We start from the raw sequence: 24,432 nt of genomic DNA on the forward strand, positions 1-24,432 counted from the left end.
AACCTACCCCTCCTAGCTAGGCTACAACTTCGGCATCGGTCGGCGATGGCTAATCTGGCAGCAGCTGGCTGCGTGTTCCAACCCACCGGCCGTGAGCTCATCGGCCACTACCTCATCCCCAGGGCGGGGCTCGGCGGCGTCTTCTTCCCCGGCATCATCGAGGAGGGCGTGGACGTCTTGTCCTTGCGCCCACGCGCGCTCTCCTTCCCGGAAAACCACAGGAGGGATTACGGCGAGGTATGGGGCTTCTTCTTCGCGGCAAAGCCCGCCGGCGAGACGTGCCCGATGCCGGACGCGGGCGGGTGCTGGGAGCAGTACGGCCAGGAGAAGGCGTACTACGGCGGCGAGGGCGGCCGGGAGGCAGTGGCGTTCCGGCGCAGGTTCGCGTACCGCTACACATGCAGGGACGGGGAGGTAATATCGCAGACGCGTTGGCGGATGAAGGAGTACCGGCTCAACAGGAACGCGGCCGCCTTCCGCCGCGCGCACCCGGGCCCCGTGCCGCCGGATGTCGTCTTCGTGGTCCACAAGGTCTACAGGAAGCCGCTGATCCCTCCGCCGCCGCCGCCCGACAGCAGCTCCAGCGAGGACGAGGGCTCCGAGAGCTACATCGTGTACCCGCAACTCGATGAGATCATGCGGCGGTTAACGATGGGGAACTAGGGCGACCAAGGGGCGGTGCTGTTGGGGAACGTAGTAATTTCAAAAAAAATCCTACGCACACGCAAGATCATGGTGATGCATAGCAACGAGAGGGGAGAGTGTTGTCCACGTACCCTCGTAGACCGACAGCGGGAGCGTTATCACAACGCGGTTGATGTAGTCGTACGTCTTCACGATCCGACCGATCAAGTACCGAACGTATGGCACCTCCGAGTTCTACACACGTTCAGCTCGATGACGTCCCTCGAACTCCGATCCAGCCGAGTGTTGAGGGAGAGTTTCGTCAGCACGACAGCGTGGTGACGATGATGATGTTCCACCGACGCAGGGCTTCGCCTAAGCTCCGCAACGGTATTATCGAGGTGTAATATGATGGAGGGGGGCACCGCACACGGCTAAGAGATCTCAAGGATCAATTGTTGTGTCTCTGGGGTGCCCCCCTGCCCCCGTATATAAAGGAGCAAGGGAGGAGGAGGAGGCCGGCCCTAGGAGGGGGCGCACCAAGTGTGGAGTCCTACTAGGACTCCCTAGTCCTAGTAGGATTCCACCTCCCATATGGAATAGGAAAAGAGGAAGGGAAAAAGAGAAGGAAGGAAGGGGGCGCCCCCCTTCCCTAGTCCAATTCGGACCAAACCAAGGGGAGGGGTGCGGCCACCCTTGAGGCCCTTTTTCTTCTTTCCCGTATGGCCCAATAAGGCCCAATACGTATTCCCGTAACTCTCCGGTACTCCGAAAAATACCCGAATCACTCGGAACCTTTCCGAAGTCCGAATATAGTCATCCAATATATCGATCTTTACGTCTCGGCCATTTCGAGACTCCTCGTCATGTCCCCGATCTCATCCGGGACTCCGAACTCCTTCGGTACATCAAAACTCAATAAAACTGTCATCGTAACGTTAAGCGTGCGGACCCTACGGGTTCGAGAACTATGCAGACGTGACCGAGACACGTCTCCGGTCAATAACCAATAGCGGGACCTGGATGGCCATATTGGCTCCCACATATTCTACGAAGATCTTTATCGGTCAGACCGCATAACAACATACGTTGTTCCCTTTGTCACCGGTATGTTACTTGCCCGAGATTTGATCGTCGGTATCTCGATACCTAGTTCAATCTCGTTACCGGCAAGTCTCTTTACTCGTTCCGTAACACATCATCCCGCAACTAACTCATTAGTCACAATGCTTGCAAGGCTTATAGTGATGTGCATTACCGAGTGGGCCCAGAGATACCTCTCCGACAATTGGAGTGACAAATCCTAATCTCGAAATACGCCAACCCAACAAGTACCTTTGGAGACACCTGTAGAGCACCTTTATAATCACCCATTTACGTTGTGACGTTTGGTAGCACACAAAGTGTTCCTCCGGTAAACGGGAGTTGCATAATCTCATAGTCATAGGAACATGTATAAGTCATGAAGAAAACAATAGCAACATACTAAACGATCGAGTGCTAAGCTAACGGAATGGGTCAAGTCAATCACGTCATTCTCCTAATGAGGTGATCTCGTTAATCAAATGACAACTTATGTCTATGGCTAGGAAACATATCCATATTTGATTAACGAGCTAGTCAAGTAGAGGCACACTAGTGACACTCTGTTTGTCTATATATTCACACATGTATTATGTTTCCGGTTAATACAATTCTAGGATGACTAATAAACATTTATCATGATATAAGGAAATAAATAATAACTTTATTATTGCCTCTAGGGCATATTTCCTTCAGGTGCTCCTCCTCCTACAGCAGTAGCATTACGCCACTGCATGTTCATTTCTTCTGCGTTGTTGTGTCTCTTGTGTTTTCAATTCTGGATTGTGCGCTCGATCTAGTTGAGGTAGATCGTTGTTGTAGTTCTTCGATGGCTGTTTCCATCGTTTCGGAGTTCTCTTCTGTCGCTTAGACATAGCTTTGTTCTTGTATGACTTTGCTATGTTTGTGTGCGTGTGTTGGTGTGGCTGTGTGTATCCTAGCTATGTAGAGGTTGTGATTGTGCTCATTGTGTTTGTATTTGGTTGATGCTTCATTTGAGTCAATAAAATTCACCCCTTATCTGAAAAACTGTGATCCATCTTCCTTGCAGCATCTATGAGAACAGTTTAGAGGTAGTATATCTTTTAGAGAACTTATTATTGTTTTCTCTCTGCACATTATTGTTCATAGAAAATTTGTAAGCACCAAATCATAGTGCAGAAACTCGGTGAGGTTGAGAATTAATTGATCTCCGTTTCTTTGTCGATATATGAATTGGACTGAACTGAGAGGCTAACGCTAAGGGAAACTTCTCCATAAATTTTACTGGCTGGAATGTTATCAAGCTTACAATAATTGCTTCAGGGTTGCAGGAGTTATTTTTGGCAGCATTTTGATATGTTAGAGTCAAGAGTCAAGACCTTGAAGTCCAAAATATTTCTGGCCATGCCTCTCCGGTCTCTGGAGCCCGGAGCTTAGCCAGGTCAAGCAGATCTTGTAGCAATTGCATTTGCCATGGAGTAATGGTTTTAAACCAACAAATAATTAGTCCCTTTCTGACTTATATCTGAAATTAGCATTCATGATATGAATTGGGAAAAAAAATGACCTGCTCACTTTGCTGTCTTTATGTAGCACATTCACCTTGCATAATGAATTACTCCATGGCAAATCGACTATCACATACGGATGTATATAGACATACTTTAGAGTGTAGATTCACTCATTTTGCTTCGTATGTAGTCACTTATTGAAATCTCTAGAAAGAAAAATATTTAGGAACGGAGGAAGTACAATATTTCAGAAAGATATTTCAGGAGGTATATCCTTCAAACTTCAGGCAACCTATGATTTTATTTGCTTATATATACTTGTTTAGAGATTATTATTTTCGAGGGTTGGTCACAGAAAACTTGTAATCACCTAATCATAGTGCGGCAACTTGTATAGATGTGAAATTTGGTACTCCTTTATTTTGTTCAATGCACATACAAGTTTAGAATCGTTTTCCATTCTATAAATTGGACTGAACTGGAGCACTAGTAAATTTCAATGCTACTGACTGGAATATTGATGATCTAGAAGACTAAATTTGTGGGTGAGTGTATGCGTGTATATATAAGCGTTTGCATCTGTACTGAGTTCAGAAAAAAAGATTAAATTTGTGCTAGTCAATTCAGTCCAGAGCTTCGCAATGACCCGTATATCTTGTAGCACTTCATTTGCCGAGCATTACTATTAATAGCAGCAGATCATCACATAGGGCATCATCACATGCGTACAACAGTTTGGCTTAGATTGGACCAGATGAGATTGATTTGCTACACCAACATGATTGTAATCCTCAAGGTAAAACAATAAAAATCTCATTTTTCCTGTAAAAAATAGCAGCCTAATATCAGGCCATTCGCAAACATTTATATTTGGGTTTATATTTGATTGACTTAAATAGTTGTTGTTGGTCCACTTTAAATATTTTAGGGGCATTTTGGGAATTTAAACATGGTTGGTTTCTTCATGACAATTACTTTGGGATGATTTAGGATATTACAAACATTTTTGTTTTACTGTCTGAAGAAATAATATTTTGACTTGTAACTGGAATTTGAATTTGAGTTTTATTTGGGAAAAGTGGCTTGCATTATTGCAAAACACGATGACATGGCAATAATTAGGAGGAGATCACTGTAGTTTAGTTACAGGGGTGTTACCGTGAGCTGGACGTTGTCCTCGGCAGCGGGGAGGCACGACAAACCATGGGAGCAAGGTGGAGCGGTGAACGAATATAGTGTAGCTGTTGATTTATCAGTTGTTGATTGTTTTGTACTAGTTTACATGAATTTAATGGGTTGCCAAAGATTGATTGTTGATTGATTTGTACCGATTGATCTGAATTAATTGGTTGCCAAATATACTAAAGATTTATTAGGCTACCGCAGATTGATCCAAATTTATTTATACCGATTAATCCGAATTTAATGGGTTGCCAAAGATAGCAAAAGATTGGTTGTTATTGGATTTGTACAGGTTAATCTGAATTTAATGTGTTGCCAAAGATATGAAAGATTTATAAGGTTACCGGTGACTGACTTATTTGGTCGATCACATGAAAACCGTGTGCTGCCGTGTTGGTATGGATGATTTTTGGAAATTGGGAACCATTTGTGAAATTCAAGATAATTTTTTTGTTTTGACAAACATTTTTGAAATGCATCATTATTTTTCCAATACATGATTTTTTTAATCAGCGAAATTTTGGAATCTATGTTTTTGCAATTCACAAAAAAATTGAATTTTGTAAACATTTTCAAAAATTCATGTATACCTTTTGAATCTGTGAACATTTTTGAATCCAAAAATATTTATTCAAAATCATGACAGTTTTTATTTATAGTAGCGTTTTTTGAAAATCATGAATAATTTTTGAATATGCAATTTTTTTAATCACAAACATTTTTTTGAATCAGTGAATATTTTATGATTTCATGATTACTTTTTTCAAAATTCTCTCTTTTTAGGATTTTAGAACATTTCTAAAATCCTAAATTATATAAAGAAGAAAAATAATTTAAAACAGAAAATAAAAAAGTAAAAAATAAAATCAAATAATAGGGTGCCTTGTACATGGGCCGGCCCAAAAGGGCACTCTTGGTAAGAGGGGGGTGCGCGTTGCGCCTCCTCCCAGCATGCATCGCGCGAAATAGGACCTCCCCAAGAACTCCCACCCCCATTTGAGCTCCTATCTGCAACATTTCACAGCGAATAACAGCCCTAAGAACACACAAATAGCCAGTTGGGTCGGCCCAAAAGTGGGGGCTTTGTGCAAAATTCTACAAATTATTGCGCTCCCTAGGGGTTGAACACAGGACCTCCATCTCTCATGTGCACGAGCCTAGCCAATAACCGGATCAAGCAAAATTTCGTTACTAATGAGTTGCACGGAGTTTTAAGAACTACAAACATCCATAGATTTGAAGGTTTTTTAAAATTTTGAACACGTTTTCTGTGAAAAAATCGATTACCTTTTGAGACGCATACATTTTTCAAAATATTGAAAAATTTTTTAAAACACAAACATTTTTGAAAATTAGAACACATTTTGAAATTCTAAACAAATTTTGATTTTTTTACATTTTTAAAAAAATTAAAAATAAATTTTGTACTAAATCGGGGACAGCCGATCGAAATTCCCCTCGCCGACAGCCCAGGGCCACACTCCCAAATGTTGACCAAGGCCCACCAGCCGCCAGCCAAGCCTACGCGTGACTCGGTCAAAATCAGGGACAGCCAAGCAGATCTATCGACTGGATCGCTCCTAGGAGTTTCAACATCCATAAAATTGTTAGCTCATGTTTAACGAACTTGGTGTTGTATTTATATCAAAGTTCTCGACTAGTAACTTTGGTACTAACGCAACTTCATAGAAAAATTTGGCGACACCATTCAGGAAAAAAAGTTAATGCTTAACAACATATAGTCTAATTTCGACGATCTCGTTGAAACAAAGCTGATTATGAAGATAATCCGAGTAATGGTTTGAGAGAGATATGACTTTGAAGTTTCAAAAGTAACATTTGGAGTGCTACGACATTGCTTTTGTCGCCCATAGACGCATGCATATCGCTGGTGAATCATTTCGCTATATTTTTTGTCCATTTAAAGTTAGCATGTATGGTCTCACATGGAATAAAAATGTGAAATATGATCATGCCGAGCTCATCTGACGCTGTTGTGTGCTCCAAATACAGTCAATATTTGTTGCTTGGTTATTGTTGGAGGAAAGATTAAAACAAGGCAAATATGTTCGACAAGCACCTCTTCATCAATTGTCCGAAAGTCATACAGATTTGCCAACAACTCACTCCAAGCCACCGCCCCGTAAAAGGTACTCCGTTCCTTCCGTAGAAACAAATCACCTCTTCATCAATTGTCCGAAAGCGATGCAGATTTGCCAAAAACTCACCGTTCCGCCGCCAACTTGCTTCTGCGCGCAAGGGGTGGGGAGGGGGTCGTTGCTACGTCATCATCAACCTCAAAAAACTCACTTGACCACAAGTGCCTCTCTCAATTCTCTAGAAATTTTGAGACTCGTCTCTCTTGAAATTTCGGGACTAAGAAATGCCGAGGTGTTTCGAAGCATAGATCACCATCCCTCTTTTGTATTAGGAATATTTGTGGACTCTAATCCGTTGCCATTTGTTTGGGCCAAGCACGATTGCGCAACAAATCCGATTGCACAATCCTGATCAATTGGCCCATCAAATTTTGTTCTAATTGAGCACATGTTATCACCGACCGAATTAGACACCCTTATCTAGTGCGCCATATGTATTTGGCTTCTGGAACCTTCCTAGCATTAATGCCAACCCATCTACAAAAGCAGGAGCAGGTCCTCCCAAATCTGAGTTATCTCATGGCATAATCGAACACACTCTCTCTCTCTCTCTCTCGGATCCACCGAACATTTTGAGTCACCCACACAATCTACCTCTCCTAGGCTACAACTTCGGTATCGGTCGGCGATGGCGAACCCTAATCTGACAGCCGGCTATGTGTTCCAACCCACCGCCGTGAGCTCATCCACCACTACCTCGTCCCCAGGGCGGGGCTCGGCGGCGGCATCTTCCCCGGCTTCATCGAGGAGGGCGTGGACGTCTTGTCCTTGCCCCCGCGTGAGCTCCCCTTCCGGGAAAACCACATAAGGGTTTACGGCGAGGTATGGGGCTTCTTCTTCGCGGCAAAGCCCGCCGGCGAGACGTGCCCGACGCCGGGCGCGGGCGGGTGCTGGGTGCAGTACGGCACGGAGAAGCCGTACTACGGCGGCGAGGGCGGCCGGGAGGCAGTGGCGTTCTGGCGCAGGTTCGCGTACCGCTACACGTGGAAGGGCGGGGCGGTATGGTCGCCGACGCGCTGGCTGATGAAGGAGTACCGGCTCAACAGGGACGCGGCCGCCTTCCGCCGCGCGCACCCGGACCCCGAGGCGGCGGACGTCGTCTTTGTGGTCCACAAGGTCTACCGGAAGCCGGTGCTCCCCCCGCCTGCCGACAGCAGCTCCAGCGACAGCGAGGAGGAGGGCTCCGAGCGCTCCATCGTTTTGAAGAAGAGGCGGTAGAATTATGCAACCGCATGTTGATTTCTTCAGAGTTGTTGTGTCTCTATTTCGTTTCATTTCAGTTCTGGATTGTGCGCTCGATCTAGTTGAGGTAGATTGATTGATCCGTTTCGTTCGAAGTGCAATGTAATCACCCTCCCTCGCAGCATCTGCTAGAACAGTTCGGAGGTATTATCACCATTTCATTTTATGATTTATGTTTTGTGTGGACGTGAGTCTTGGTCTGATGTCTTCCCATCTGAATAATTTTATATTTTATGATCTATCTTCATGGTCTGCTTTGTTCGAATAATTGGAACTGGAGTAGTATTTAGGAGTAATGGTTACTACTCCAGTTTCAGTTTCAAAATGGTTGGAGAGAGAGACATCAGTTTGAAACTTTGAATACCACTCCAGTTTCAGTTTTAGTATTTGGGAGTAACGGTTTCCAGTTTCAGTCACAGCAAACAAGCTAAAGATGTCTTCACATCTGAATAATTGGAAGCTAAGCTTTGGATGACTTTGCCGGACATAAGCTGTAATGTTCATGCGTCTGTGACTTACCTAGCAGATTTTAAACCAACAAATAACTAGTATATCCGGTCGTCAGGTCACGCAGGACTGTTGCTGAAGCCACTTCTAATGAAGCTTGGATCAAAGATATCAATAGTGAGATCAACATTCACACTTTCCTGCAGGTGGTTACCTTCTGGAAATTATTTCTTAAACCCCGACGATCCATGGCGTTGAAGATAAGTGGACCTGGAGTTGGGATTCAAAAGGAGTTTTTTCGGCAATAGTATATAGTGCTTATTTCACTGCGGCAATCAATTGCAGTATGGATTGCACCATAAGGCAATTCTGGGCGCTGTTGAAGTGCAAACTTTTTCTTTGGCTCATCGTCGTGTTTGGACGGCAGACCCTCTTGCCACAAGAGGGATTTAGCACATAATGATACTTGTTGTTTCTGTACATCTACACAGGAGGCGGCTCATTTCAATCATTTGGAGCTCGGTGCTGCAATGGGCAAATCTAAGCGAGATCGTTTCCTCGGCTTCCCTTCCAATCCACGATGGTGGCAGGAGGCCGGGTCGAGAACTCATGGCACAAAGAGAAAGGCTTTAAATTCCTAGGTGTCTCTAATCATCTGGAGCATATGGTGAGAGAGGAACAAGAGGGTTTTCAACAACACATACTTGCCTTTGTGAAGAGTCATCAATTAGTTTAAAACTGATTCTTGGCAATGTGGGCTGATGCATGTCTTGATCGTTTCATATTATGATTTAGATTTTATGTGGACATGAGTCTTGGTCGTATCTTCCCATGTTTGGGTTGTTCGTAGCTTTGTTTCGTTCATCTAGTTCGGGAAATAAGGTTGAGTCATGTAATTACAACATTTTAAAAAACTGCCAGGATAGTTCAGGAGGTATATCCTTCAACCTTCAGGAGTAGTTGTTTAGAGAGAGAAAATTAGGGCTGGTTACAGAAAAGTTGTAATCACCTAATCATAGTGCCGAAACTTGTAAATATGTGAAAATTGGTACTCCCTTATTTTATTCAGTGCACATACAAATTTAGAATCGTTTGCCTCTCTGTAAATTGGACTGAACTGAGACACTAGTAGTAGATGTTATTTTTGTTTGAACTAAAGACTAGTAGTAGATGCAATGCTATTTTTTTTTACCCCCAGATGTCAATGCTATTGACTGGAGTGTTGGGCAATCATTGCAAGGATGTGCAGTTTCAGTTTATAAGGCTATATATGTTCATTATCCAGGGGACTAAATTTGTGCTGGTCATTTCACTCCATTTGTGCTGGTCATTTCACTCCAGAGCGATGGTTAGATGACGCTGCAGCTGCAGGGTTCTTCTACACCCAAATACACATGATTGTTATTGAACTGCTCTCACGTCGCCCACGCGGGCGGCTTGGGAGCAAACCCTAGCCGCCGCCGCCAGCAGCCCACCCACCGCCTTCTCCTCCCCTCGCCGCCGCCGGCAGCGGTCGCCGAGCAAAGCCCGCGCGGCTCAGCGGCGGCGGGGCTCCTTTTCCTCCTCCCGTCCGTTGGTGGCTGGCGCGGGCTGGTTGTCTCGGCGGGAGCTCGAGCGGCTGCGCGCGCTCGGGGCGACGCGGCTGGCCGGCGAGGCGGCGCACGGAGGCGCGGTGCGCGTAGGCGTGGGCGCGCAGGGCGCGGATCTGGCGTACGGCGCGGGATCCGGTGGTGGGCTGCAAAGGTGGAGCTCCTCTGCTCTGGTGCTGGACGGGCGGCGAGGCGAGGCTGGTGGTGATGCGTTGAGCTGCGGGCTGGGCGCGCGGTGGCCGCGCGAGATGCGGGCTGGGCGTGCGCCGGTCGCGCGGGACGTGGGCGCGCTGCGCCGGGCGAGCCCCAGCTGGATTTGCAGAGTGCCTACCGCGGGGCGGGGTCGTGGTCAGCGCTGCGGCGGAGGAGAGGGGTCAGGCGGGAGCGAGCTGTTCGGCGGCGCATGGGCTCTTCATGCGCGTCGCCGGCCATCGGCTCGATGAGCTCCAGAGGGCGGTGTGAGGCAGATCGGGCCCCGGCGTCCTGTTCTGCGAGGTGGCTGCGATGACCGTCGGGCGCAAGGGGCTGGCGGTTATCCGGCGCGGACCAGCGGCAGCGATGGAGACCTGGGCCCCGGCGTCCGGATCTGGTGGCTGCGGCGGACGTTGGGCGCGTGGGGCCAGCGGCCGTCGGGCGTGTGTCTGCGGTGGTGGCCTGGCTCGGGTTGGTGGTTGGAGGTGCAGCGTCGGGTGAAGACCTTGCTGCCACTCTTTGGGCTGGGGCAGGCGACGGCGACGCCTGCGGGCCTCGCTTCCTTCTTGAAGGCGTCGCTGAGGCATTTCTGCTCGCTCCACCACGCAAGGCTGCTCGGGGGAAACCCTTGATCCCATGGGATCGGAGGAAACCCTTGATCCCATGGGATCGGACGATGAAGGCGATGTGTGTCGCGCCTCTTGGGGCATCGTTTCAGGAGCTCCTTACCGGCCAGGGGGACCAGTGATAGATGGAGGATGTTGTTCGTGCTGCTTGGTCGTGTCCGGCGATGAGGGAGGTTTTGACTTCTGTGGCAACGATGACGGTGGTGAGCATTGTCGGAGGCGTGGCTTTGGTCATGGTAGTCGGCTCTTCTCCGGCGTGTCCGTGAGATTACCTCGGCTGCTTGTTGCTGTGAAGTCGAAGCTGCGGTGCGGGGCTCTGGTAGCGTACGATGACGAGCGACATGTGGTCCGTTCGGCGATCTCCGGTGACGCCAACCTTGTTTTGTTCTCCGTAGTTTCTCCGCCGGAGTCGGAGCTGCGTTGTCTTGCGGTGGGCGGATGGCATTCCGTCTTGTAAGTGTAGTGTTGTTCTGCAGCTAATAGGGCTGCCTTTTCTTTTTTTCCTTTGATCTTCGGATCCTCCTCATGTTGTTTTTTCCGTTGCTTTCTGCTAAATCTAATTGAAGCCAGCAATTTACTGGATCTTTCAAAAAAAATTCACTCCAGAGCTTAGCCTGGTCAGGTAGGTCTTGTAGCACTTGCATGTGCCGAGTAGTTACTTTCCACTTCCAATAGCAGCAGACCATGGCTCCATGGCCGAGGCCGACCAACGATTTTGCATTTCAAATAACTTGCTGAGTACAATAACCATACTTGTAAGCCGTAATATTCATGTATATCTGTGACTTGCCGTCATGATATCAATTGATATATTTTGAGAAAATGATTCCACAACAGTAGTGTAGAAACAATATTTGCTACTACCTCCCAAGCAATGTTTTAGATATTTCTTCCAGCTAAACACTGTCTGGCCCAGCAACGTTTTGGTTGCGATCTTTTCTAGCCAAACATTGATGCACCCCCATGCGGCTTCGGTGGTGGACCCCGCTTTGCATGCGTCTGTGCATGCTATTTTTTTTTAATAATATTTTTTTTTAATTACAGAAATATTACGCGAAAGAAAGAAATTTCAAAAATAATACACCGTCGGCCCGCTGCAGGCCGATCGGCTAGCAGCAGGCCAATCGGCCCACAGCAGGCCGATCGGCTAGCAGCAGGCCGATTGCAGGCCCGGCTTGCACGCGGTGGCCTGTGGTTGGTCGGGCCACGTCGCGCGAGGGGGACGCAGTGGGCTGTCGGCTTGTGCGCCCCTGTCGGCCTACCGCCCGCCGATTGGCCAGCTGCTGGCCGACAGGGGGCTGTAGCCTGACACGCTGGCCGGCCCGGCCTTATCCTCTCCTTCCTTCCTCTCCTTCCTCCATTCTTCTTCTCCCGTTGCTCATTTCTTCTGTGTTCTTCCTTCTCCTCTCTCTACAGAAAAATGGCACCCATTTGTGCACCTAAATGAGCTACATTTTCGCGATTTTGGCACCGTGAATGGGTTCAACTCATTTAGGGCAGCCAAAAGAGGTGTCGATCTACTGACGGGGTAGCTCGTGGTGGTCGTGGTGAGCATTTTGGTGGAGGTGGTGGTGGTGAAGTTGTGGCAGTGTGGTGGTGGTGAAGTTGGGTGGTCGTGGTGGTGACGGGGTAGCTCGTGGTGGTCGTGGCTGTTGTTCGTCGTGCTTCGTTGGAGCCGGAGCACCGGCAGTTTTTCGTTCGCCGTTCGTCGTTCGTCGTTCGCACGCACGCTTCAAGGGTATATTTCAGCCCATATTTTATTTTTTGTATGTGCTCCGGTAGTATACGTAAATATTGTTATTTGCCCCGGTAGTATAAGTAAATATTTATGTGCGATTATTATTATTTGGCCCGGTAGTATACCGCAATATTTTTATTTGGCCCGGTAGTATACGTAAATATTGTTATTTGCGCCGGTAGTATACATACATATTATTCGTTCGCACCCACGCTTCGTTCGATGTGAAATAAAATTTGTGTGCGATTATTTTTATTTGGCCCAATAGTATACGTAAATATTTGTAGTTGCTACGGCAAATTTTCGTAATATAGTTTTAGATGTGTGAATTGTATTAGTTGTTAGTGGGGATAATAAGTTGTTGGTTAATAGTTGACACGTACCCAGGTGCGTGATAAGAAGTTTGAAACATGAATAAAAAGTTCAAAAGAAGAGACAAATATTTTTAAAATTGATTAAAATTAAAAATACATCAACATGGGCCATATAATTGAAATAAAATGAATTATCATATTTTTCGGTTATATTATTATTATTATTTGAGGCCTATTTATTATTAGTAAACATGGGCCTATTTATTATATTATTATTAAAACAAGAGTCAAGCAACTCATCATAATCGTCCACATAGATTAAATTATATTGATCGTGAAATTTACTATGGTCCTGGTAATATATAGACATGTCTAATACTTGTATTTCGTTGTTAAAAAAATAGGTGAGTCGAGATGTCCGATGTAGTGAAGTTGAGATTTTACTATGGTCTTGGTACTGTCCAAACAAATGAGTTGGGAGCAGATCTGAGTGAATTTACTCACATGAGTTGGTGGGAAATGGGTGGCGGGAAACGGGTGGCGGGAATGGAGAGGCGGGAAAGGGTTGGCGGGAAATGGGTGACGGGAAAGGGGTGGCGGGAAATGGGTGGCGGGAAAGCGAGCTCCAGTATGGCGGGAAATGGGTGGCGGAAAATGGGTGGCGGGACAGAGTTGGCGGGAAATCGGTGGCGGGAAACGGGTGCCGGAAAACGGGTGGACGAGTGGCGGGAAAGGGTTGGCGGGAAATGGGTGGCGGGAAAGGGGTGGCGGGAAACGGGTGGCGGGAAATGGGTGGCGGGAAAGGGTTCTGCGGAATACGTCAAAGTTTTACAAAATAAACAACCGATCGTTCAAAAAAAATGCTAGCCATGCACCAGTCGGCCCACAGCAAGCCTAGTCGGCCCACTGCAGGCCTATCGGCCAACTACAGGCCGACTGGGCCTGATCTGGTCGCCGACAGCCCAATCGGCCAGCAGCAAGCTGATGGGCCACCAGTCGGCCTGCTGTGGGCTGACTGGGCTCAGTCGGCCTGCAGCGGGCCGACGGTGTATTATTTTTAAAAATTCTTTTTTCAACGTAATATTTCTGTAATTTACAAAAAAAATGTATTATTTAAAAAAAATTAGCTCTGTGCATGGCGTGCAAATTTGCACCCTTGTCGTTGCTAGCTACCCCATCCATGCCTAGACGCAGCTGGTGCATTGCTTTTCTCGATACTAAGGCCAATTGTGTTCTACGCTGTCGTGTCATTCTGCAAGAAGATGAGAAAGAGTCTGGCCAAGTACTTCAGGCTGTTTGAACATCCCCTTGCAGAGGACGTTGTCCAGGCGTTTGCAGATTACTATGGGTGAGATAGAGTGGGAAAGTCTTAAACTCATGGGCATATGAACCCGTTTTTCAAAAATGTGTTTTAAACACGTTTTAAAATGTCAAAAAAACGAAACAAATGCATACATCTTCGCACGCATGTGTATGCAGCACAAAGTATTGTGAAAAAAAACACTTTTTATTTTGCCTTTGCGAAAAAGACAAACTTCAATGCTTCTAAAAGCGTTCAAGATGCATTTTTTTGTCTTTTTTGCACGTGCCAAAGAAAAAGTTGTTTTTCCGCAAAACTTTATGTGTGCACATAGAATGTGAAGATGTATGTGTGAAACTTTTTCGGGGTTTTTTGGCATTTAGAATGAGTTTTCCAAAGTAGGTTCATCCATTTACTTTTCGGGTGGGACATGCCTAACACAGTGCTTTCCAGGCTGCACCACATCACTGCCAGTGTCCAAACTATCATAGCCTAGTATCGTGCCCCCTCCCCCATCCCCCATTGGACCCATCCTTGGTCTTCATATAGTGCAATCTTCGTGCGATTTGCTGGAACGTTCACGGTTTTAATTGTCCTACCAAACACGCTACCATTCGTACTATTATTTCTGTTGCTTCTTCTACTGTGGTTTGTCTCGAAGAGATCAAACTGGACCTTATCATCCTGCCCACGGTGATCAAGAAGTTGGCCCAAGCTTTCAGGACTTCTTCGTCCTCCCCATGATTGGCACCCGCCGAGGCATTCTTCTCGCCTAGCAACGCTTAGCTGTGTCTATCTCCAGTCTCACCATTGTCTTGCACCACATTACGGCTCTCGTTTCTACTATCGTGGCGAACCTGTACTCATTTTTTTGAAGGTTTATGGCCCTCAAGGCGACGACGACAAGTTGCACTTCCTGGCAGACCTCCAGGATGCAGGCTGTTGTGTGCTGGTTTGTGGCTGCTTGGCGGCGACTTCAACTTAATCACTTCATGTGTTGGCAAGAACAATAACCATATCAATCACCGCACTTCTGTCCGAAGAACTCCTGATGAAGCACGTGCTCTTTGGTGGTCGACGCCGGTGGAGCTTCCTTCCCGGGCGTGCGGACCAGATCTATCGGGGTACACTTCTCCACCACCAGCTGGTCGAGCTCCTTAGCGCGGACGGATGACAGAAACTACTTCCCCGTGGTTTTGTTCGCCGCACGAGGCTACTTCGGCTTGCGGGTCATGGTCGTCGGCGGCCCTCTTCCATTTTTGCTTCGCGGTCACGGTCGCCTAAGCGGCGTATTGCGTGGGTCTGTCCCTGACCATCCCTGGATTTGGCTATCTCGATGGACGCAGATGATCAAGGTGGAAGGTTGTGCGAGCTATAGATGTGTGGTAATAGCAGAGGATGCAAGGAGGCGAATGCGTGAGGATGAAGATGAAGGGAGGGGAAGGAGAAATTACCCTTTCTTCCCCGCTTTATAGCTGACACAATAAAACTGAATGGTTGGGACTCACGGTGTGACAAGCTCCCCACATCCTCTGTGGTTTCCCATTCCGCAAGATGTGGGCGTATGAATTCAGGCATTATCATCATGTCATCGGGCAACCAACAAGCGCCCTCAAGGGTCGATGAGCCTGCTTTGACAAGACAACACAGGCCTGGCTGTGATGATTCAATCAACCAAAGACTTGACAGCATAGCCCAGAACGCGGGGCCTCGGCCTTCAGCGAGCTCCACGCCATACCCGAGCCCGCAATGGAAGGCGTTCCCGGAGTCCTCGCGGTAAGCAGGCCCGCAGATGTCTTCAAGGTCGAGCATCTAGAAAGAAGTCCTAACATCCAACACAAAGACGAGGAGTTCTCGTGGGTTCTTGAAAACCAAAAAGCTCCAACCCCACACAAGCTCGGGGCTACTAAAGGTGTGATGCACCGAGGATGCCTTCTCCATAGGGAGCCCGATGGCAGACCTGCCAAGGGGCCCAGGAGGCCGACCACGTAGCTAGCAATAGGAAGGTGCCCAGGGGAATGGGTAGGCTTCCAAGGATCATCTTGCCCCCCAAGCCAGCATGGCGGCAGCCATGATTGGATCTCCCTCTTATAAAACTATAGCCCTCACCGTGCATATATGGAGAGGGCTACAGGGCTCTCATTCTGATACACTCTCATAGACTAGACTCTCGCTAGCAATCTCATCTCCACCATTGTAATCCCTCGCCCGAGGTACACCCACCATCAATAAGAACTCAAAGCATGACATAGGGTATTACTCCTCACTAGAGGCCTGAATTAGGGTAAAACCCCTGTGCGGCCTTCGATCTGGTACATACGGCCACATTCACCACCCCACCGAGCATACTGACGAGATTATGCACCGCCAATGCTTATCAAGTCCAGCACTCAACGGGGACAGCCGACGACGACGAAAAACAGGCGGGTGTTGGCCTGGGAGCTGGCGGCACCCCGACAGGAACAAGAAGGCACGACGAATGGCAGTGTGCGACGCGTGGATGGGAGGTTTCGGCGGCACTAGGGTCTGTAGACCGTGTCATCTCTCATAACTGATGCAAGAAGAGCGTGGAAGAGGGAGGCAACCGTGCGACACGTACCCAAACAAACCCCTCGCAATGGCCACAACGCTTAGGCCCGCACCCCCGCACGCCCAACCAAAGGGGCCCACTCAACGTGCCTGCATGGCCAAAATTGAGACCACTAGCGAAATCGGTTCCTGGGAGTTTTTGCCCCATGGAGCTTAGTGATTTAGGAGATGGATATATTTTGAAAAAGGAAAGCCATCCATAAAGTTGTCAACCCACGTTTAATGAACTTGTTGTTGTATTGGTATCAAAGTTGCCACCTTGTAACTTTGGTACTAAGGCAACTTCATAGAAAAATTTGGCGACACTTTTGGAAGAAAGAAAGAACATCAAAGCTTAACAACATATGGGTCTAGTTTTGATGATCTCGTCTAAACAGCGGGCCATGGAAATAGATTGGAAATCCTAATAATGGTTCGAGAGATATATCATTTTGAAATTTCAAATGACATTAAGAGTGATGGTGTCATTGCTTTTATCACCGATGGATGCATGTGTGAAACGTTCCACTACATTTTTACCCCTTTAAAATTAGTATGTATGATCTCACAGGGATAAAAATGTATAGTGTGATCATGTAGAGCTCATCTAGCATTGTCATGCTCCAAATATGGTCAATATTTTTTTGCTCAGTTACTGTTTGAGGAAAGATTAAGCCAAGAAAAATATGTTCGACAAGCACCTCAAGCTGCCGCCTGTCAAAGGTACTCCACTCCTTCCCAAGACCCAAATCGCCTCTTCATTAACTGTCTGACAGCCATGCAGATTTGGCAACAACTCATGCCTACTTGCTTCCAAGACTTATGGGTTATTGCCACGCCAAAAGCAACCTCAAAAACTTCATTTAGCCAGAGGTGCGTGCGTGGGACTTTCACACGACGAATTTTCTCTGGTCTTTCACATGGTAACGAAACAAAACAGCAGTGCGAGGGGGGATGGAAGAAGTGTGGAGCGGAACGGAAAACCTTTCCCTTTTTTAGATAGGAAAAGACATATATAGATATAGATATAGAGGTAGAGATGTTTTTTAAAACGTCCATAAAGTTGATGTTCCATGTTTGCCGCTTAGTAACTTTGCTACTAAGCCAACTTCATAGAAAAACAAATTATGACACATGTGAAAGATATAAACGTCGAAGCTCAACAACATAGGGTCTAGTTTCAATGATCTCGTCGAAACAAAGCGGACCATGGATATGCACACAAAATGGTTTGAGAGATATATCATTTTGAAGCTTAAAAAATAACATTTAGAGCGCCGACGTCATTGATTTTGTCGCTATATGTTTGTCCCTTTAAGATTAACATGTATGGTCTCACATGCAATAAAAAATGTGAAGTGTGATCATGCCGAGCTCATCTAGCACTGCCATGCTCAATATGGTCAATATTTGTTGCTTGGTTATTGTTTGAGAAAAGATTAAACCAATGCAAATATGTTCGACATGCACCTCTCCCGACCCGCCGCCCATATGAGGTACCCTGTTCCTTCTAAAGACACATAACCTCTTCATCGATTGTCCGAAACACATGCGGATTTGGCAACAACCCATGCCTACTTGCTTCCGGGGCTTATGGGTTGTTACTACGCCAAAAGCAAGCTCAAAAACTTCATTTATTCAGAGATGCCTCTCTCAATTATCTGAATTAAGGACTTAGGGAATGCTGCGGCGTTCCAAAACCTAGATCACCCTCCCTCTCCTACTAGTGGAAGTAACATTTAGAGCGCTGACATCATTGCTTTGTCGGATAGATGTATGCATATCGATGGTGAATTGTTCCGCTATTTTTTTGTCTCTTTAAAATTAGCATGTATGGTTTCATATGGGATAAAATGTGGAGTGTCATCATGCCGAGCTCATCTAGGGTTGTCGTGCTCCAAATATAGTCAATATTTGTTGCTTGGTTATTGTTCGGCGACAAATTAAATCAACCCACATATGTTTAACAGTCATCTCTCATAAGCCGCCGCCCGTGTAAGGTACTTTGTTCCTTCCGAAAACACAAATCACCTCCTTATCAACTGTCCGAAAGCCATGCAGATTTGGCAACAACTTACTCTTGTGACGCATACTTGTTTCGGAAAAGCAACCTTAAAAACCCCATTTAGCAGGCGTGCCTCTCTCAATTCTCTGGCAAGAAATGCTAAGGTGTTCCGAAGCCTATATCAACCTCCCTCTCTTATATTAGGTGGACTCTAATCCGATGGCTTTTGCTTGGGCCAAGCACGACTGTGAAACAAAGCCGAGACGAAAAAGGCCATTCAGTCTAATCCTGTTTTTCAGATTGGACACTCTTGATCAATGGGCCATCAAATTTTGTTCGAACTGAGCACACGCGACCGAATTTGACACCCTCTATCTGGTGTGCCATCTGTACTTGCTTCTGGAACCTTCCCTGCCAACTGCCATGATGCCGTCCCATGTACAAAAGAAGGAGGAGCAGCAGGTCCCCCGGATCTGAGTTCTCCCATGGCATAATTGAACTCTCTGATCCACCTAACATTTCGCGTCGCCCACAGAACCTACCCCTCCTAGCTAGGCTACAACTTCGGCATCGGCCGGCGATGGCTAATCTGGCAGAAGCTGGCTACGTGTTCCAACCCACCGGCCGTGAGCTCGTCGGCCACTACCTCATGCCCAGGGCGGGGCTCGGCGGCTTCTTCCTCCCCGCCGTCATCGAGGAGGGCGTGGACGTCTTGTCCTTGCGCCCACGCGCGCTCTCCTTCCCGAAAAACCACAGGAGGGATTACGGCGAGGTATGGGGCTTCTTCTTCGCGGCAAAGCCCGCCGGCGAGACGTGCCCGACGCCGGGCGCGGGCGGGTGCTGGGAGCAGTACGGCCAGGAGAAGGCGTACTACGGCGGCGAGGGCAGCCGGGAGGCAGTGGCGTTCAGGCGCAGGTTCGCGTACCGCTACACGTGGAGGGACGGGGAGGTAATATCACAGATGCGCTGGCGGATGAAGGTGTACCGGCTCAACAGGAACGCGGCCGCCTTCCGCCGCGCGCACCCCGGCCCCGTGCCACCAGACGTCGTCTTCGTGGTCCACAAGGTCTACAGGAAGCCGCTGATCCCTCCGCCGCTGCCGCCCGACAGCAGCTCCAGCGAGGACGAGGGCTCCGAGAGCTACGTCGTATACCCGGGACTCGATGAGATCATGCGGAGGTTAACGGAGGGGAACTAGGGCGACCAAGGGGCGGTGCTGCCCCTCCTGCAGGAGTAGCATTACGCCACAGCTGCATGTTCATTTCTTCAGCGTTGTTGTGTGTGTCTCTTGTTTCATTTCAGTTCTGGATTGTGCGCTCGATCTAGTTGAGGCAGATTGGTTGCTCTAGTTCATCGATCGCTGTTTTCATCGTTTCGGAGTTTTCTTCTGTCGCTTAGACATAGCTTTGATCTTGTATGACTTTGCTATTTGTATGTGTATTTATCTGTGTGTGCGTGTGTTGGTGTGGCTGTGTGTATCCTAGCTATGTGAGGGTTGTGATTGTGCTCATTGTGTTTGTATATATTTGGTTGATGCTTCATTTGAGTCAATAAAATTCCCCCTTTATCAAAAAAAAATGTGATCCATCTTCCTTGCAACATCTATCAGAACAGTTCAGAGGTGTTATATCTTTTAGAGAACTTACAGTTTTCTCTGCACATTTATTGTTCATACTAGAAAATTTGTAAGCACCAAATCATGCTGCAGAAATTCAGTGAGGTTGAGAATTAATTGGTCTCCGTTTCTTTCTAGATACTCCCTCCGTCCCGAAAAACATGTCGCGAGGGCAATTTTACAAAAAAAAACTTTAGTTTCTCCCGACCAAACCCGCACTCCTCGTCGTCCTCCTCCGACAGAATCCCCAGCTGCGCTGCTCCCCGCCGCCGTCGCTTCCCCGCTCCCCCGCCGCAGCTGCGCTGCTCCCCGCCGCCGCGGCTCCCCTGCTCCCCCACTCCCTCGCCGCAGCTGCCTCCTGCTCCGACGCCGCAGCTGCCGCTCGCCTGCCTCCCCAAGCTCCCCCCTTCCTCATAAAAATCTTCGATTTCCCCAGCTTAAGCTCGACGACCCACGCGCCACCACAGGAGGAGGGAACCGAGGTCGGCGCCCCCTGCCAATCTCCACAGCCTCCAGCGACCAACCCTATCTCCTGCCCCCTGCAACTGGTCCTGCCAGTACGCCGCGTCCGCCGCCGGTGAATGCCCTCCGCGAGGACTGCGCCTAGCCCCTCTTCTCCGGCGCTCCTCGGCCATCCCCGACCCTCTGCTTGGTCGCCAGGGACGTGCTGCTCCGCGCCTGCTCCAGAAATCCAGAAATCCAAGAATCTAGCTCGTAGGCACTCGCAGATGATTATCGACGAGAATCAGAAGGTCCATTCGGAGCTGGATTGCAAGATGCAGGATCTTGAGCTCAAATCCAAGAAGCTTGATGAGCTTGCTGTGCGTAGCGAATCTGACAGAAGGAATCTAGAGAAGGAGAAGGAAAAGGTACGTGCCAAATGTCTGCCGTAAAAAAAATCATATGGATGATGGTTGATTGTTTCCGTGCTTCTTTCTAGATTACGCTGAAAGAAAAGACCACCACAAAATTGTTTCTGCATAACACTCATGTCAGGCCGTTGTGGTGAATACAGAACATGATCAAAGCAAAATATCTCAAGATGGCAACATTGGAGCAACAGAAGACTGACGAAAATGTCCTGAAGCTTGTGGAAAAACACAAGGTTTGTGCCCTTATAACACTGAAGATCTACTGAATTTTAGTGAATGTGAGATGTTTTGATCTGAACTAGCTATGTTACAACAACCTGACAAAATACTCTGAAAGATGTTAGAGATCTTTTGATCTGAACTAGCTATGTCAGAGTCTAACTGATTTGGTGCTTCTTCAAATAAATCCAAATAACCCAAATTAATTCAAATAACCCAGATAATCCATACTCCTGCTAGCAATGACAAAAGATGAGTACATCATGGTACCATAACAAGGATATACACACAGAAAATGAGTAGAATGACAGGAGCCTTGCAACCATTACAAAAATGTGAACTACTGACTAAGAAATGTTATGACAGGAGCCTTTGTAACACCATTTCATTTCTTGTTCCTTTCTTGCTTGCTTGCTTCTCTACTTACAGTAGTTTCTACAGCCGTTCTCTTGTTTGTTCCTCTAGTACTGATAGAGGTCCCAGAGCTAGTAGCAGTTCCTCTAGCAAGTGCCATATATAACTACTCTACTTACTTACTCATCATCTCATGATTCTGCTCCTAACCTCTTTTTTACTGCCATTAATGAATTTGTCTTATTTCTGCTACTTTGGAGCAGGTTTTTCCTTCTCTGTCTCTGAACTGTGATGTGCTCTGCTAAAGTGCTAATGCCACTAAATCGTCTTGTTCTGCCTGGCTTAACAAGATCCACATTCTCATTTTAAAAAAAAGGCTTCACAATTTCACAGCTACTCCTAGTAATTGCTCTGCATCTACTGATTTTTTCTGTGCCATGTCAAGCATAGATAGGTTCAATTAATTTGCTTGAATTATCAAAATTACTGTCACTACTACTGTATGCTTTGACACTGTCGAAACTGATTTAGTGTGAATATGTGCCTTATGTAACCAATAATTTCTGTATCAAGGTTTAATGTGAATATGTGCCTTATGTAATGATTTTCTCCCAACAAGCTTCAGACCACGTTTTGTACACACCTACTGTTAACTGTTTTATTCAGTGTTTCTCTGTAGAAATCTGAACATTATTTTCATTTAACTTGTACTTGCAGCACAAGCATGGCCATCCACCAACATGCAAAACAAGTTCCAGACCAAAAATATGTGTTTCTTGCTGTTTACTCAACTGAACCAGATTTGGGTTTTCAAGTTCCAAGGTTTCTGCTAACAGCATACAGATTAAATTGAAAAGCTGGATTCATCTAAATCATGGACAGTTCAAAACCAATTATTTCTAGCTTGCTCCCTCCACCCCCCCTGATATCTACTGATTTTTATTCAATTAACACTAATCATATTCAGTTAACAGGAGCAGAGCAGTTCTTCCTGACGAACAAGAGCAGAGCAGCAACTCCCGTACACTGATCATATTCAGCACAGGGAGCAGAGGAGCAACTCCTTACGGTACCTTCTTCCTCTTGACGAGCAGGAGCTCTGGCGGCAGCACGGGCAGACGAGCAGCAGCAGCACCGGCGGTAGGGGAGAAGCAGCCGCACGGGCGCGCGGGCAGGGGAGAAGCAGCCGCACGGGCTCGCGCGAAAGATTGAGGAGGGCGCGCGGGCAGGGGAGAAGGAGGACGCGCGCGAGCTCCTGGTCCACCGGATCGTGGAGGCAATTTCCGGCAACGCCCGTAGGGGATTGCGGCCGGGATGAATTGCGGCGGCGCACGCGCGGGAGCTCGAGGAGGATGCACTGGAGCTTGAGGAGGATGCGCTGGAGCTTGAGGAGGATGCGCGGGAGCTCGAGGTGTACGCCCGCGAGCTCGAGGAGGACGTGGCCGGAGGTCCCGACGATGCCCGCAGGTAATCGAGGCGGGAGGGGATCGCGGCGACGCAGGTCTGAGCGGGGGAGGCGGCGGAGCAGGTACTTGGCGACGGCAGCGGCGGAGCAGGTAGGTGGCGACGGCGGCGGAGCACTTCCTGATGGGCGGCGAGTCGCGCAGCTGGGCGGCGCCGGCCCCTATCGACGGCGGAGGAAGAAGACAGGGGGCGGAGGGGCTTGTTTCAGACAATTTTAAAACTACAAGGGCTTTTTTGCAAAATCAACATTGAACTGCGCCCGCGACATGTTTTTTGGGACGGAGGGAGTATATGAATTGGACTGAACTGAGAGGCTAAGGCTAAGGGAAATTTCTCCGTACATGCTACTGGCTGAAATACTATCAAGCTTACGATAATCGCTTTAGGGCTGCACGAGTTATTTTTGGCAGCACTTTGATGTGTTAGACTCAAGAGTCAAGACCCTGAAGTTCAAAATATTTCTAGCCATTGCTCTCCAGTCTCCAGAGCTTTAGCCAAGTCAAGCAGATTTTGTAGCAATTGCATTTGCGAAGGAGTAATGGTTTTAATTCAACAAATAATTAGTGCCTTTCTGACTTATATCTGAATTATGTCCTTATGATGCACATTCACCTTGCATAATGAATATACAAAATTTCAGAAAACTGCCAGTATATTTCAGGAGGTATATCCTTCGACCTTCAGGTAACCCTATGATTTTATTTGCTTGTACCTGTTTAGAGATTATAATTTCCGAGGGTTGGTCACAGTCTCACAGAAAAGTTGTAATCACCTAATCATAGTGCGGATCCCTTCTATAAATTGGACTGAACTGAAGCACGAGTAAATTTCAATGCTACTGATGACTGGAATATTCATGATCCAGAGGACTAAATTTGTGCTAGTCAATTCGGTCCAGAGCTTACCAATGACTGGTAGATCTTGTAGCACTTCACTTGCCGAGCATTTAGTTTCCACTTTCTATTAATAATAGCAGCAGATCATGACGAGGAAAGTTTTGTGTGTGTTCGAAACGAGGCCGACAAACGATTTTGCAGCACAGATAACTAGCTGAATATGATCTCCAGAATTGGATCCATCATCCATGTATCTGTGACTTACCATCCTACTGTGTTTTTGTTGGAGGAAAATGCTGTCCACAACTGCACATTGTGTAGGAATCTACTGACCACTGCTGTTACAGAAAGTCCCAGGAGGCCAGAATCGAATACTCCCAGGATTTTTAGAAGCTTATTATTCACTTCGAAGGACAATCTTGGATTTGCAATAGGACTTGGCTTGGAGAACATCACTGCCTGCCATCACGATCGTGCCACTATATATACAGCCCCTAATCCCAAACCTCC

The 24,432-nt window shown here is 47.3% G+C and overlaps 3 protein-coding genes and 1 pseudogene across 8 annotated transcripts; all 4 read left to right on the forward strand.

The window, feature by feature from the left end:
- Positions 1 to 45: 45 nt before the first annotated feature.
- LOC123055820 (uncharacterized) lies at positions 46 to 663 on the forward strand. The gene has a single exon (XM_044479668.1). The coding sequence runs from the start codon at positions 46 to 48 to the stop codon at positions 661 to 663; it is 618 nt and encodes a 205-aa protein (XP_044335603.1).
- A 6,506-nt stretch (positions 664 to 7,169) lies between these two features.
- LOC123049509 (NAC domain-containing protein 67-like) lies at positions 7,170 to 7,759 on the forward strand (annotated as a pseudogene).
- An 11,298-nt stretch (positions 7,760 to 19,057) lies between these two features.
- On the forward strand, positions 19,058 to 20,133 carry LOC123049510 (NAC transcription factor ONAC010-like). Its single transcript, XM_044472417.1, has one exon. The coding sequence runs from the start codon at positions 19,143 to 19,145 to the stop codon at positions 19,758 to 19,760; it is 618 nt and encodes a 205-aa protein (XP_044328352.1). The 5' UTR covers positions 19,058 to 19,142; the 3' UTR covers positions 19,761 to 20,133.
- Positions 20,134 to 20,363: 230 nt separating this feature from the next.
- On the forward strand, positions 20,364 to 23,902 carry LOC123053621 (factor of DNA methylation 1). 6 transcript variants are annotated; one of them, XR_006425717.1, is made up of 4 exons: positions 20,364 to 21,046; positions 21,118 to 21,282; positions 22,340 to 22,444; positions 22,597 to 23,902. XR_006425717.1 is itself a non-coding variant. In XM_044477118.1 (3 exons), the coding sequence occupies exons 1-3, from the start codon at positions 20,759 to 20,761 to the stop codon at positions 22,615 to 22,617; spliced, it is 399 nt and encodes a 132-aa protein (XP_044333053.1). In that variant the 5' UTR covers positions 20,364 to 20,758; the 3' UTR covers positions 22,618 to 23,902. The 6 variants fall into 6 exon arrangements, 2 of the variants coding, with proteins under 2 accessions (XP_044333053.1, XP_044333052.1); XR_006425716.1 differs by having other exon boundaries at positions 21,193 to 21,282; positions 22,590 to 23,902; XR_006425715.1 differs by having other exon boundaries at positions 20,365 to 21,046; positions 21,193 to 21,282.
- Positions 23,903 to 24,432: the final 530 nt, after the last annotated feature.

This window comes from Triticum aestivum, chromosome 2D, assembly GCF_018294505.1.
Source record: "Triticum aestivum cultivar Chinese Spring chromosome 2D, IWGSC CS RefSeq v2.1, whole genome shotgun sequence".
In the NCBI taxonomy this organism is placed as follows: domain Eukaryota; kingdom Viridiplantae; phylum Streptophyta; class Magnoliopsida; order Poales; family Poaceae; genus Triticum; species Triticum aestivum.